The sequence below is a fragment of the Poromitra crassiceps genome (assembly GCF_964638095.1).
Source record: "Poromitra crassiceps genome assembly, contig: HAP1_SCAFFOLD_714, whole genome shotgun sequence".
Taxonomy (NCBI): domain Eukaryota; kingdom Metazoa; phylum Chordata; class Actinopteri; order Beryciformes; family Melamphaidae; genus Poromitra; species Poromitra crassiceps.
This window is the reverse complement of record NW_028151694.1, coordinates 62,485-75,867: the sequence shown is the minus strand read 5'-3', so window position 1 is coordinate 75,867 and position 13,383 is coordinate 62,485. Positions and strand designations below refer to the sequence as shown.

At 42.6% G+C, this 13,383-nt stretch overlaps 1 protein-coding gene across 1 annotated transcript in view; it reads left to right on the top strand.

The window, feature by feature from the left end:
* Window positions 1–3,708: 3,708 nt before the first annotated feature.
* LOC310771505 (protein LTV1 homolog) overlaps window positions 3,709–13,383 on the top strand; it is a gene marked incomplete at its 3' end in the record, with an annotated part of 65,634 nt that continues 55,959 nt past the window's right edge. The window contains exon 1 of the mRNA XM_083664101.1: window positions 3,709–3,852. Coding sequence (XP_083520227.1) covers window positions 3,850–3,852 — 3 coding nt within the window. The 5' untranslated portion in view covers window positions 3,709–3,849. The remainder of the gene's footprint in view (window positions 3,853–13,383) is intronic.

Genomic DNA, 13,383 nt, shown 5'->3' with positions numbered 1-13,383 from the left:
ATAAACTCAATAAATACACATTACACAGGGATAAGACACTAACAATTATGTCAGGGATAAAATACAATAAATTATTTTGTCAACAAAAACATTCCAAAGTGACACTTTGTATAGCTTTTGTATGTAACCAGGGTGGTTAAATGAAGGGTTAAGTCAACCAATGAAGCACAGCTGTTGGTGACCATAACAACACTACTGTATAACCTTATCATGGTTATAGTGAGCTCTGTATGCCTTATATGCACCAGTTCCCAGGGAAGGGTAAAGCAAGTGGACAGTTAAGCTTTGTGCAGATATACTTTCATCAAAACCACTTCAAAAACCAGTTTACACCAGGTGCAAAAATATACAAACATTGCACACTGTAAACATAAATAACCACTTTAGAACACAGTTTAAACTCATGTCTAGCTCCCAAATCACCCAGTACTTGTTACAAGAGCTCAGTTATTTCATTCGAGTGGAACGTTCTAAACCGAGCAACATGGACAAAGCTGTTAAAGGTCTCTCATGGGTCTTGCTGAGAAGTATGCAGATGGTGGTGGAAACAAATGGCAAACAGCACTTGCCATTCAAGTGAATTTTTCAACCAGTAGCTTCTTCCTAAAATGACACCGCCACCCATCCCCCCCCCCCCCCCCCCCAACACACACAAACTTCCTCTGGTGCAAAATTAGAGTCTTTCTCACAGTCTCTGGATACTTCACTCCAAAGATGAAGTAGATCCCCACTAGGGCACCAACTCCTTTTGAGATGTCATCTGGCCTTGCTAAGTCAACTCCATCCATGTGGAGGGAGATTTCACATTCGGCACTGAAGGGGTTCCCACTCAGCAGCAGCACAGGTGTAGGAGCCTTCACCACCTATGAAAAGAACACAACAAATACAATATGTGACATATGATTTTACAATGTGGTGTTCAACTGCACTTTTTTGTGTGCAGTTGCAGTTTAAATCTAATTTCTTGCATATTATTTGTGCAACCGTGCAATAATTGCAGTCAGTGCAAAGATAAAAAAAAACTACACCAGTGACTGTATGCATGTTAAATAATAGTAAGCTAGCCTACCCATCTTATATATATATATATATATATATATATATATATATATATATATATATATATATATATATATAAGATGGGTATATATATATATGTATATATATATATATATATATATATATATATACACATACACACACACACACACACACACACACACACACACACACACACACACACACACACACACACACACACACACACACACACATATATATATATATATATATATATATATGGCTGGGATGTATGGCTGGGATGTACAGTAATGCACTCAGGGGACTTTACCTAGATAGTAGCCTATAGATGCACTACCGCTGGCCTAAGCTAGTCGTTATTAACGTTAACGTTAGTTAGCAAATGTCCATTAATTTAGCAAGTGGGGGTTATTTTGCGACCAAACGTGTGGGCGACGTAACGTTTTATCCCCATGAACGTATTGTTTCAGACGGAATGAAGACATCTGCCTGTCTTGCTTGTAGCCTACTTATCGTCCTGCCTTGTCTGCTTTGCTTCAGTGCTGCAAAAGTAGGCTAACTCAAGTTACAAATTAGGTACATTTTATTAAATCAAAGCAAGCTACCTATTAAAAAAAGATATAATCATTTCCTAAGCAAACTGTGTTTTTATGCAAATAACCACTATAGATGACATAATAATAATAATAATAATAATAATAATAATAATAATAATAATAATAATAATAATAATAATAATAATATTATTATTATTATTATTATTATTATTATTATTATTATTATTATTATTATTAATATTATTATTATTATTTTATAGTGTTTTTCAATGACTCAAAGACATACTTGGGAGAAGAAAGCCTTTTCAGAGTAAAGTTTTATTTCAGTGAGATAAATTCAAAAACATCCTCACAGTATGATAAAGATGGGGACTAGTCACACATACAGTGACTTGAGACTTGGCTTGAGACTTGTCCTCAAAGACTTGCGACTTGACTTCGACTTGTAAAGACTTGAGACTTGACTTGGACTTGCAAAAATGACTGGGGGGAGGTCTTACACTTGTGGACAAAAGTGCTTTTAAAAAGAAATATATACATTTTGATTTATGTCCTCTGTCTTTTATGTGATGTGTAGATTAATGTTATATGTGTTTTAAAGTCGCACATATAGCCACACATTGCGGGGGGGGGGGGGGGGGGGGGGCAGCTGGGTTATTTAACTGTTCCTGAGGATGCGCATGTGCGCCGTATAGACTGGTCTACCTATACGTTTGCAGTGAAGTGATGACGTTTGCAGTGCAATCTTAGTGTGCCCTTGTGGGGTGAGATTTGTGGTGTGAGTTGCAGTGCTCATTTGCAGTGCCCTAAACTGGAGGGGTGGATTTGCTGTGGTTTTGCTGTGGTTTTGGCAATTAGCCCATACACGGGAGTAGCCTATGTTGCTGGCATTCAAAAGGGGGGATTTAGAACGCAGACTGTGTCCCTTACCTGTGTGTAAGGCTGATGGTGCCTTAAATTATTAATAAAGATTGTTATATTTTGATAACCCATTGGTTTCCTCATCCTTCCATTTCAGCACAGCATACATTGTGTTTGGACGCTCTACATTCTCACATTTGAGACAAGGTTTATTTCACTATTATAGGGAAACAAAACAAAATAAATAATAATACTAAAATAAATAAAAGTTAAATTGAAATAATAAACTAATCGTCCATATTTACGCTAGAGGTTCTCAAAGATTTCCAGATCTGTATAAGCTTTGAGGAGAGACTTTGCATGTTTTCTTTTCATTAGTTTTAAGGCACTTAGATGATTGTCTATTTATCCATACCCCATTTTACTCAATATCACATTTTTGTTTAAGATCACTACCGCGGCTCGTCGTTACATTGTGATTGCGCATCAATTTGTTATCAGTTTTTTCATGACATCGCCACCATCCCGAAAAATAATTTCAACCGCCTTGAAGCAGTAAACAATCCAAAATTCTTTCAATTATTCTTTTCCTTTGTTATTGTCATCTATAGTGGTTATTTGCATAAAAACAAACAATTTGATTAGGAAATGATTGTATCTAACAATTCAGACTAAGCATTTACAAAATTGGAACAAACAATCAAATAAAACAACAAAATAAATAAATAGAACAAAAACATTAAGTCAGAGTTCTAAGCAGGAATCAAGATATGCATGTTTTGGTACACACTCCATGCTTGTTTGGTTTTAACATATTTCAAGGCTTTCTTAAAGTTAATTATCTCATTCATGAATACTAAGAACAGGGGTCTGGCATTTTGAAATCTACATCGGTGAATAAATTGTTTAGCCAAAATATTTAAACTATTGTACATAATTTCAATTTGTTTATCTTTCATTATAACTCCAAATGTAATATCATTATATTCTAAATTGGGCGATTGAGGGTCTCTTTCAGACATCGAATTTTGAAATGAATGAATTCCTACATAGAGATAGATAGAGACATCCCAACTTCCAGTCACTTCCTGTAGGCTATCTGCCACGGAGGTTCCACCACTGTCACGCCCCCTTATGAGACGAGTCACTCAGCCAATCACAAGCCGAGGACTCCGCCCATTTAGGAGACCGGAAGAGTTAAATCTCTTGGAGCCTGGAGTGGGGAGTGTCTAATATTAAAGGTCTCTGCTGCAGCATGGTGAAGAAGGAGCAGCGTGGATAAACAACACGGACACTTTCTGCTTTGAAGTTGTTGTTTCTGTTAGCAGCTGACGCTGTTTCAAGGTTTAGTGAGCGTTGACACTGACCCGTCGAAGACACCAGTTTAAAGATGGTAAGCCGACACTTTTGAGCGTTTGCTAACAGTACGTTAGCTCGCTAGCTAACGTCACTGCTTCAGTTCAGCTAATGGCTCTGCTGGCTGTAGCTAGCTAACGCTACATCCATGTGCAAACTCAACTATATGGTATTCTTCCCATTATAAATAATGTCGGGCAATTCATATCTATCACTAGCCCAATAGCAGGAGCGCTGCTGATTCAGATCTGATGATGATGATCGGAATTACCAGCGTTCCTGCTAAGGGCTAATTTATCACCAGTCTAGCCTCAGAACTGATAACGTTACTTCTCATTCGTGACTATCCATACCTGCCAACCGCTGCCAACATTGGGCTGTGAAAATATTAATATTAGCGTTATTAACATGATTTGTACAAGTTATTATAGTATAATAACTTGTACAAATCATGTTAATAACGCTATTGACATTTCCCTCTCACTATAAAACATCACATCCATACACACCACACGCATCAATATAAAACATCAAATCAATGTAAGACAATCAGTACATTGTCAGCCATAGGTCTATATTACTGAGGGGTTAGGGGGGGGGGGTGCATATGCATTGAAACAGCCATAGGTCTATATTACTGAGGGGTTAGGGGGGGGGGGTGCATATGCATTGAAACAGCCATAGGTCTATATTACTGATAGGGGTTAGGGGGGGGGGGTGCATATGCATTGAAACAGCCATAGGTCTATATTACTGATAGGGGGGGGGGGTGCATATGCATTGAAACAGCCATAGGTCTATATTACTGATAGGGGTTAGGGGGGGGGTGCATATGCATTGAAACAGCCATAGGTCTATATTACTGAGGGGTTAGGGGGGGGGTGCATATGCATTGAAACAGCCATAGGTCTATATTACTGAGGGGTTAGGGGGGGGGTGCACATGCATTGAAACAGCCATAGGTCTATATTACTGATGGGTTAGGGGGGGGGTGCATATGCATTGAAACAGCCATAGGTCTATATTACTGAGGGGTTAGGGGGGGGGGTGCATATGCATTGAAACAGCCATAGGTCTATATTACTGAGGGGTTAGGGGGGGGTGCATATGCATTGAAACAGCCATAGGTCTATATTACTGAGGGGTTAGGGGGGGGGGGTGCATATGCATTGAAACAGCCATAGGTCTATATTACTGAGGGGTTAGGGGGGGGGGGGGGTGCATATGCATTGAAACAGCCATAGGTCTATATTACTGAGGGGTTAGGGGGGGGGTGCATATGCATTGAAACAGCCATAGGTCTATATTACTGAGGGGTTAGGGGGGGGGGTGCATATGCATTGAAACAGCCATAGGTCTATATTACTGATAGGGGTTAGGGGGGGGGGGGTGCATATGCATTGAAACAGTCATAGGTCTATATTACTGATAGGGGTTAGGGGGGGGGGTGGTGCATATGCATTGAAACAGCCATAGGTCTATATTACTGAGGGGTTAGGGGGGGGGGTGCATATGCATTGAAACAGCCATAGGTCTATATTACTGATGGGTTAGGGGGGGGGTGCATATGCATTGAAACAGCCATAGGTCTATATTACTGATGGGTTAGGGGGGGGGGGGGTGCATATGCATTGAAACAGCCATAGGTCTATATTACTGAGGGGTTAGGGGGGGGGTGCATATGCATTGAAACAGCCATAGGTCTATATTACTGAGGGGTTGGGGGGGGGGTGCATATGCATTGAAAGAGCCATAGGTCTATATTACTGATAGGGGTTAGGGGGGGGGGGGTGCATATGCATTGAAACAGCCATAGGTCTATATTACTGATAGGGGTTAGGGGGGGGGGTGCATATGCATTGAAACAGCCATAGGTCTATATTACTGATGTATCAATATTGAGTAACATACAGTCACCACACACTGCCAGGTCCGCCACATGCATGATGAACACACACAGGCCGTTGAAACACACTTGCTGACATGAACCCACACTCAAATTGACACAACGGAACAGACTGAGCCTATTTACACAGAAACACACAGAACAACAAGCAGCCAGTCCACAACCAAAACACATCCTGTCACAGACAAGTCTAAATCAACATCATACTCATTATCACTCAACATCATACTCATTATCACTCAACATCATACTCATTATCACTCAACATCATACTCATTATCACTCAACATCATACTCATTATCACTCGCACCCGCACACTGAGACAACGCACGACAGCCCAGCCACACCATGACGACTGTCAGTAATGTATAGGTTCTGTAGGTTCTGCAGCACTCACTGGAACAGTGGCCGGTCCGGTTGGACTCAGTGTGCCTTGGAGGAGGAGGAGGTGGACTAACGGTTACTTGATTGAACAGTCAGGGTTAACATTAGCGCTCATCACTTTTGGCCCATTTCCACCGCTGGTATCAACGCGGCCCCGCACAGCTCGTCTCGCTTTTTTGTCTCATTCCACCGATCAAAAACGTGGACAGCCCGGGTTGAGTCGGGGTTGAGTCGTGCTGCTTTTGGTCCCTGCTCTGTTGAGGTTCCAGGGCTGTGGACCCGGTACCATACGGTGACGTGAAAACACTGCAGACGACTGATTGGTCAGGCAGAATCGTGTTTACTGTAGGCATCTACTGTCAATGCTGGATACCAGTTTAGTGGGGCTTACCTGCTTACCTTCTCTTCTGTTATTTCCGGAAGTTATTTATTTTGTGTCGCTGCCTTCGGCTGTGGTGAAATAAAATCGATCTCCTTGCTCAGTTTTAACATGACGGTGGTTTTCAATTGTTTTGAGAGAGAAAAAGTCCGCTAGGCCGCAGGCGGGGGTTTAGCGAAGCCGCGGTCTTGCCTGGTGAGCTGCCACTGGGGTTCTCCCCGTCGCGCCTCTCCCGTCCTCCGCGCATTGCATGCATGTGAGTTTGAGTAACAACAAAGTGATATCCATTCTCCTAGCCGATTTTCACATTTGCCCATGTAGGGGAGGTCCGGGACGAATGAAGCACTTTTTGTTTTTTTTGTCATTGTGTAAAGATTGTTTCAGCTGGAGTTATAATATTTTCATGTAAGCAACCTACACATGTCCTCTGGCAATACCAACCGTAGTTTCGTTCCATGGGTCAATACATCAGACGTCATCAGATGGCAACCAGAAGCTGCGCAATGCTTAATTTGCAAATAAAGCACAGGCGGGGGACTAATGTAGCGGTTGTGAAAAAGGCACAAAAACAGCCAGGTAACAATTTTTTTCTGGCATTAATTCCTTCATCTTTTGGTCATCTAAGAAACTAAGTATTATGAAATACATTTTAATATGTTATATGTTGCAAATTAATATAATTATAACGTCTATCTATATATTTTGCTGATGTGATGTGATCAATATTTTACCTCCCTTAAATGGCTTATCCAAAGAAATATTTGAATGTGTGCATTTTTTTGCCCTCTGTCCGTGGTCCTCTTCCTTATGCGAGGCATTGTCCTGCAAGCACAGATAAATGCATAGCCTGTTCAAGGCAATTGGAGCAAAGTGCTTTATTTGTCCCCCGTGCGTTTCCCTGGATGAAAGCTAAGCTAGCACAAAGGATATGCTAACATTACACACAAAACAATCATTGAGCTGTAGTCTACCGATAGGTCTAACAGATGAATAGCGTTAGCAGCATTAAATAAATAAATTCCAACACGCTAATAGAAAAATACACAGTTTGCAATATTTTACTCGCATTTGAAAATAAGACGAAAAGGCAACGTTTTTGCGGATATCTCCGCCATCCACTGACTGGCCGAGCTGAAACTTCACAGGAAGTGAGGTACCAGGAAGTGTAACATGGGGGGAAAGAATCGTCTTCCTGGGTTTTGTCAAAGATAGTATATGAGGACAAGCTACCGTAAATTCCGGACTATAAGGCACACCGGAGTATAAGCCGCACCTGCAAAATTGCCTGTTTGTTACATATATAAGCCGCACCGGACTATAAGCCGCGGGTGTTTTAATGTTTTTTTTTTTTTTTTTTAATTGTGTTTTAATGTTTAATTACCATATGTAAGGGTTCATGCACAGAGGGGATTGTCGGGAAAGAGATGGCTGTTTGAGGAAGCTCCCATTTATTAACATTTCAACAAAACAACATAACACAACACCACCTGTGTTTTTTTTTACAGTGCACACAGTGTCCGTGGTGTGGTGAAAAGAGGGCAAGAGAGGAAATTAAAACAGAAGTGGATTTATAGTTAGAAAGAGTGCTAAAAAAGAGAGATTTTTTTTTTTTTTTTTGGAAAAAATCCATAGATAAGCCGCACCGTTATATAAGCCGCAGGGGCCAAAAAAGGCCAAAAAACGGGGAAAAAGCCACGGCTTATAGTCCGGAATTTACGGTAATTCCGTCCCCCTGCTTAATTCGTCCCGGACCTCCCCTACACTGTAGGTCATTTAGAGGCACCAGTATTTCATAAACAGTTTAAAAGTTCAGTGTAGGGATTTAATTTTAACGTTATACATTATAGGCTAGGGCTGCACAATATATCGTTTCAGCATCGTCATCGCAATGTGCACATGCGCAATAGTCACATCGCAGAGCGTGCAATGTCAAATAAGGCAAATTAACTCATAGCCTATGCACGCCCTGCCCTCTCTGTGACGTTCTAAGCTCTTTTCCTACTAACTATAGTACTTTTACTCACTTAGGATCCTGCAACTCACCCTGGCTGTGGCTAAAAACACACTCACTTCCTACTACGTCAACCGTGCACGTTACCCACTAGGCCATCTTCTTAAACAGGCAAGGCTTGATAGACCTATTCAAGACTTTTGGTGAAAATTCCTGTATTTTTTCATATCGCAATATATATCGCAGAATAAAAAAATATTGCAATGTCAGTTTTTTCCAATATCGTGCAGCCCTATTATAGGCTACTTGGGCTATGGGCGGAGGGCAGATATGCGGTCTCTATGACGACCAGGTGTGGGCGGAGGCGAGTAAACTTGCTATGGAAACAGAGTCTATATCAAGTAGAGATGAGTAAGACCAGATCGAGTAGAGTAGAGCTGTACTGTGCTGTTATATGTGGTGGAAATGAGCCATTTGAAAAATTCAAATATTTGTTCAGGTGCTTCTGCCTCTTAATTTTTGCGCATAATCAGGCTACTCTAATGACCCGCCGTTTAGGCTGTGCACACAGGTGACATCCTTGACGTTGATAAACAATGCAAGTGATAGGTTCAGACTCACTTTCAGAATCAGAATCACTTTTATTGCCACAGTATGAAATTAAATCGAGTAAATATATCCAATATGTGCATGAGTGGTGAAGTGTTCTGTGGATATTAAATATGAATTTACGTTGAATTTACATGAGATTTACAGACTGAGTTAAATAGACGTTAAGTAGGCAGTGGATTTACATGAATTTACAGTCGGAGTTAAATAAGAGTTTACATTGAATTTACAGTCTAAGTTAAATAGGCATTAAATGTGCAGGGAATTTACATGAATTTCCAGTCCCAGTTAAACAGGCATTAAATTAGATATGAGTTACAGTTTTATGGGGAAGGGGGGGGGGGGGGGGTTCAGCTGAGTTCAGGCAGAGGTAGTGCAGGGGTCTCAAACTCACGGCCCCCGGACCAGACACGGCCCCTAAAACGATTTCATACGGCCCGCGACTTGATATGAAGTTCTAGTGAAATCACACACCTCCGCTCGTTGTAAAACACAGAGAGGCTCCCGAGGCGCACTTCACACCGGGGTTGCCAGATAAATTGACATAGATGTTAGGGGTGGGAATCACCAGATGCCCACGATACGATACTGAAACGATACTTGAGTCACGATACGATAGTATTGCGATACTGCGATATTTTCGATATTGCGATATATCGATATTGCGATATATTGAATATTGCGATATTTCGATATATTGCGATTTCTTACTTTTTCAACTGCAAATGATGTCCCCAAAGGAAAACTTTGTCAACATCTGGTTTATATAAGAACAATTTTTCAGTCTGTACATCTGACTTCAACCATTTTATTGCAGCAACATTGTCAAGTAGACAGACCAACAACTTTCATAAAGTCATGTCATAGTTGCATGCACCTGACAAACTGAACTGTTTGTTACAGTCTACTTACAGTCCACCTGGATGTGTGTGTGGACTACTGTACTTACGGTAGGTAGTTTTTGCAACTTTACTTCACTTACACAAAACATCTTGTGCAGTCCATTCAGTAACTGGGGAATTTGTAAATTACTGTTATGACAAAACTGTTACTGTTAAAACAAAATGAAAATATGCTACCGTTTGTTTACTGCTGGCCTTGGAACTAAAGTTTATAGTAGCCCGGTGGCCTGGCATGGCCTGCAATTTTTTTTTTTTTTTTTTTTTTGCAATATCGGTACTTGGCGTCCAAATATCGATACAATATCGTCAGGCAAAATATCGCGATACTGTGGTGTATCGATTTTTTCCCCCACCCCTAATGGATGTGCAGTTCCTTGGGCTGTTTTGTGTGCATTTTGGCGGTTTTTGAACTCTTTGTACTGGAAACCGTCAGTAGTATCTGGCAACACGGCTTCACACTCCAGGCTAGCGGGAGACAAAAAGTCACTTAACACATTCAGTGCCAGCGACGCCATATGGCGTCATTAGAAATTTACCGTAGAGTGCCAGCGACGCCAAATGGCGTCAATAACTCGAATTTTTTTTTTTGACGGGGGGGTGTCGATCTATGCCTCTTACATCGCCTCTTACAATATTCAGAGGTATTGAATGTGTCTAACCTATTTTACAGAACCCTTAGGTGGCGACAGCGCTCTCCAGATGAGAGAACGTGGAGTGAAACACACAGAAGAAGTCATTGGGGGGAAGGAAATCGCATCGCATCCGTCCGTATGCAGCGGCTTCATTGAAGCAACGTTTAGCTGTGCCCCTGCAGCAGCCAATCTGCTATCACAATTGAGTACCTCGGTGTCCGCTGCAACAGCCTCCGTGTCCGCTGCAACACATGATCAGCCGTGGATTTGTTATTATTCTCAACTCGAAGCATGGGAGCTGGTACACGCGGCTGTAAAAAAGCAGGATCTAGCGGACTTTTTCAGTGCTGAGCACAGGCAGAGAAAACAGCAGGGCTGAGCCCTATGTCTGAGCCGAGCAGAGCAGAGAGACACTCCTCCCACAACGGGGGGGGGGAGGAGGAGGGGGGGAGGTGGGCACGCAGAGCCAAGTACACAACACAGACCCAGACAGCAGGACAGGGTTGGCAAACGCAAGCCAGAATATCCGATGCCCACCAGCAGCAAAAGATCAGCAAGAAGCTGCAACCAGCAGCGCATGCAGGCGCCAGCGCTGCTGGTTTCAGCTAAAAATATTATTCTTCCAAACAAAATTCCCTTGCCTTCACTGTTTTATTGAAGGAAATTATTTTTGAGGTGTGACTACATCAGAAAATTAGCTTCAGAGTCAGTGATGTGCTTGAAATGTTTAATTTCACAAAAGGCTCATTATCTCAGCTCGTAGAAAAAAAGCTCTGTTTTTCGTTCAATCAAGCTATCTTCTCCGGCTCATAACTAAAGAACGGAAAATGGGATCAATAAACTTTTTTTTGCAGGTGATAGAAGAGAGTCTCATCGTTATTTGTGCGTGTTCAGTGTTTACATAGTAATTATTAAAGAAATTATATGACTGTTTTAAAATGCATTGCGGCCTATGTGGCACAGCAAGCAACCTTTTGCCCAAGGGCCGTGGCACTGAAAGTGTTAAGCAACATCAGCCTCTCAGCCAACACTGTGTGTGTGTGTGTGTGTGTGTGTGTGTGGGGGGGGGGGGGTGTTGTAATCCTCTCAGCCAACACAGTGGCAGAGAGGATTACTGAGCTGTCAAGTGACATTTATGATCAGTTCTAATTCTAACTGGAGTTCCAAGGGACAGTTGAAAATGAACACTGGCTCATTTAGTAATGTGCATTGTCCCTAAAAAAAGAAAAAGGCCCTCAAATAAATTGTTAATGTTGAGAATTCGAACGGTTGCATTTTTCTCTTTCTTTTTTATCCTTGAAGTGGCCCCCTTGTGACAAGACTGGACACTCAGTGGCCCCCAGGTCATTTGAGTTTGAGACCCCTGAGGTTGTGTGTGTGTGTGTGTGTGTGTGTTGGGGGGGGGGGGGGTTGTTGGTGAGGTCCTTGGCGGAAGGGGTTTCCGGGTCTTGTTGGTGAGGCTGATGGCGGTTGGGAAGAAGCTGGTCTTGTGGCGGGTGGTTCTGGTCTTGGCAGACCTCAGTCTCTTGCCGTGGGGGAGTGTCTTAAAGAGTTTGTGGCCGGGGTGGGAGGGGTCAGGCCATGATCTTGCGAGACCGCTTCAGTGTCCTGGCTGCATGCAGGTCCTGGAGGGATGGCAGGTTGCATCCGATTATCTTCTCAGCACAGCGGATGATGCGCTGAAGTCTGTTGATGTCTTTGAGAGTGGCAGCAGCATACCAGACGCTGATGGAGGAGGTGAGGATGGACTCAACGATGGAGGTTGATAGGTTGATGTCGCATCGCAGCTGTCAGTGGGTGAGAGTGAGACAGCTGTCAGTGGGGGAGAGTGAGACAGCTGTCAGTGGGGGAGAGTGAGACAGCTGTCAGTGGGGGAGAGTGAGACAGCTGTCAGTGGGGGAGAGAGAGACAGCTGTCAGTGGGTGAGAGTGAGACAGCTGTCAGTGGGTGAGAGTGAGACAGCTGTCAGTGGGTGAGAGTGAGACAGCTGTCAGTGGGGGAGAGTGAGACAGCTGTCAGTGGGGGAGAGTGAGACAGCTGTCAGTGCGGGAGAGTGAGACAGATGTCAGTGGGGGAGAGTGAGACAGCTGTCAGTGGGGGAGAGTGAGGCAGCTGTCAGTGGGGGAGAGTGAGACAGCTGTCAGTGGGGGAGAGTGAGACAGCTGTCAGTGGGGGAGAGTGAGACAGGTGACCAATATGGTTTGACTCTTTTGGTTTGAAGTGTAAGTTTGGAGGAAAAAACACAGGCTTTTATTCATAAAAGAATATTATATCGGACTCCAAAAGTTACCAGGGCCATGCCCCGGGCCCGGGCGAGACCTCTTCCCAACGGGGTTTAGATGAAACCACGCCCCAAACTCATTTGATTGGTCGGCCCCCTCACCGCCGTCCTCCGACACGCCTGACAACAAACTAGCGTGAACAGCAGAGGCGACTCCGCTGCACGCTGAACACCTTCACAGCCACGCAGGCACCTCAAAGAGAACTCTTTCCCCCAAGTCCAGTGGGTTTTCCCTGTTTCCCCTCTTTTCTCCTTCTTCCCCTGGAGATGTGTGGCTCAGAGAACTATAGTTATATTATAGTTATTATAAATATATATACTGATATATATATAATATATATATATATTATATATATATATATATATATATTATATATATATATATATATATATATATATATATATATATATATATTATAATATATATAGTAGGAGCGAGCGACACACAGGAGCCACACATCTCCAGGGGAAGAAGGTGAAATGGGGAAAACCCACTGGACTTGGGGGAAAGAGATCTCTTTGA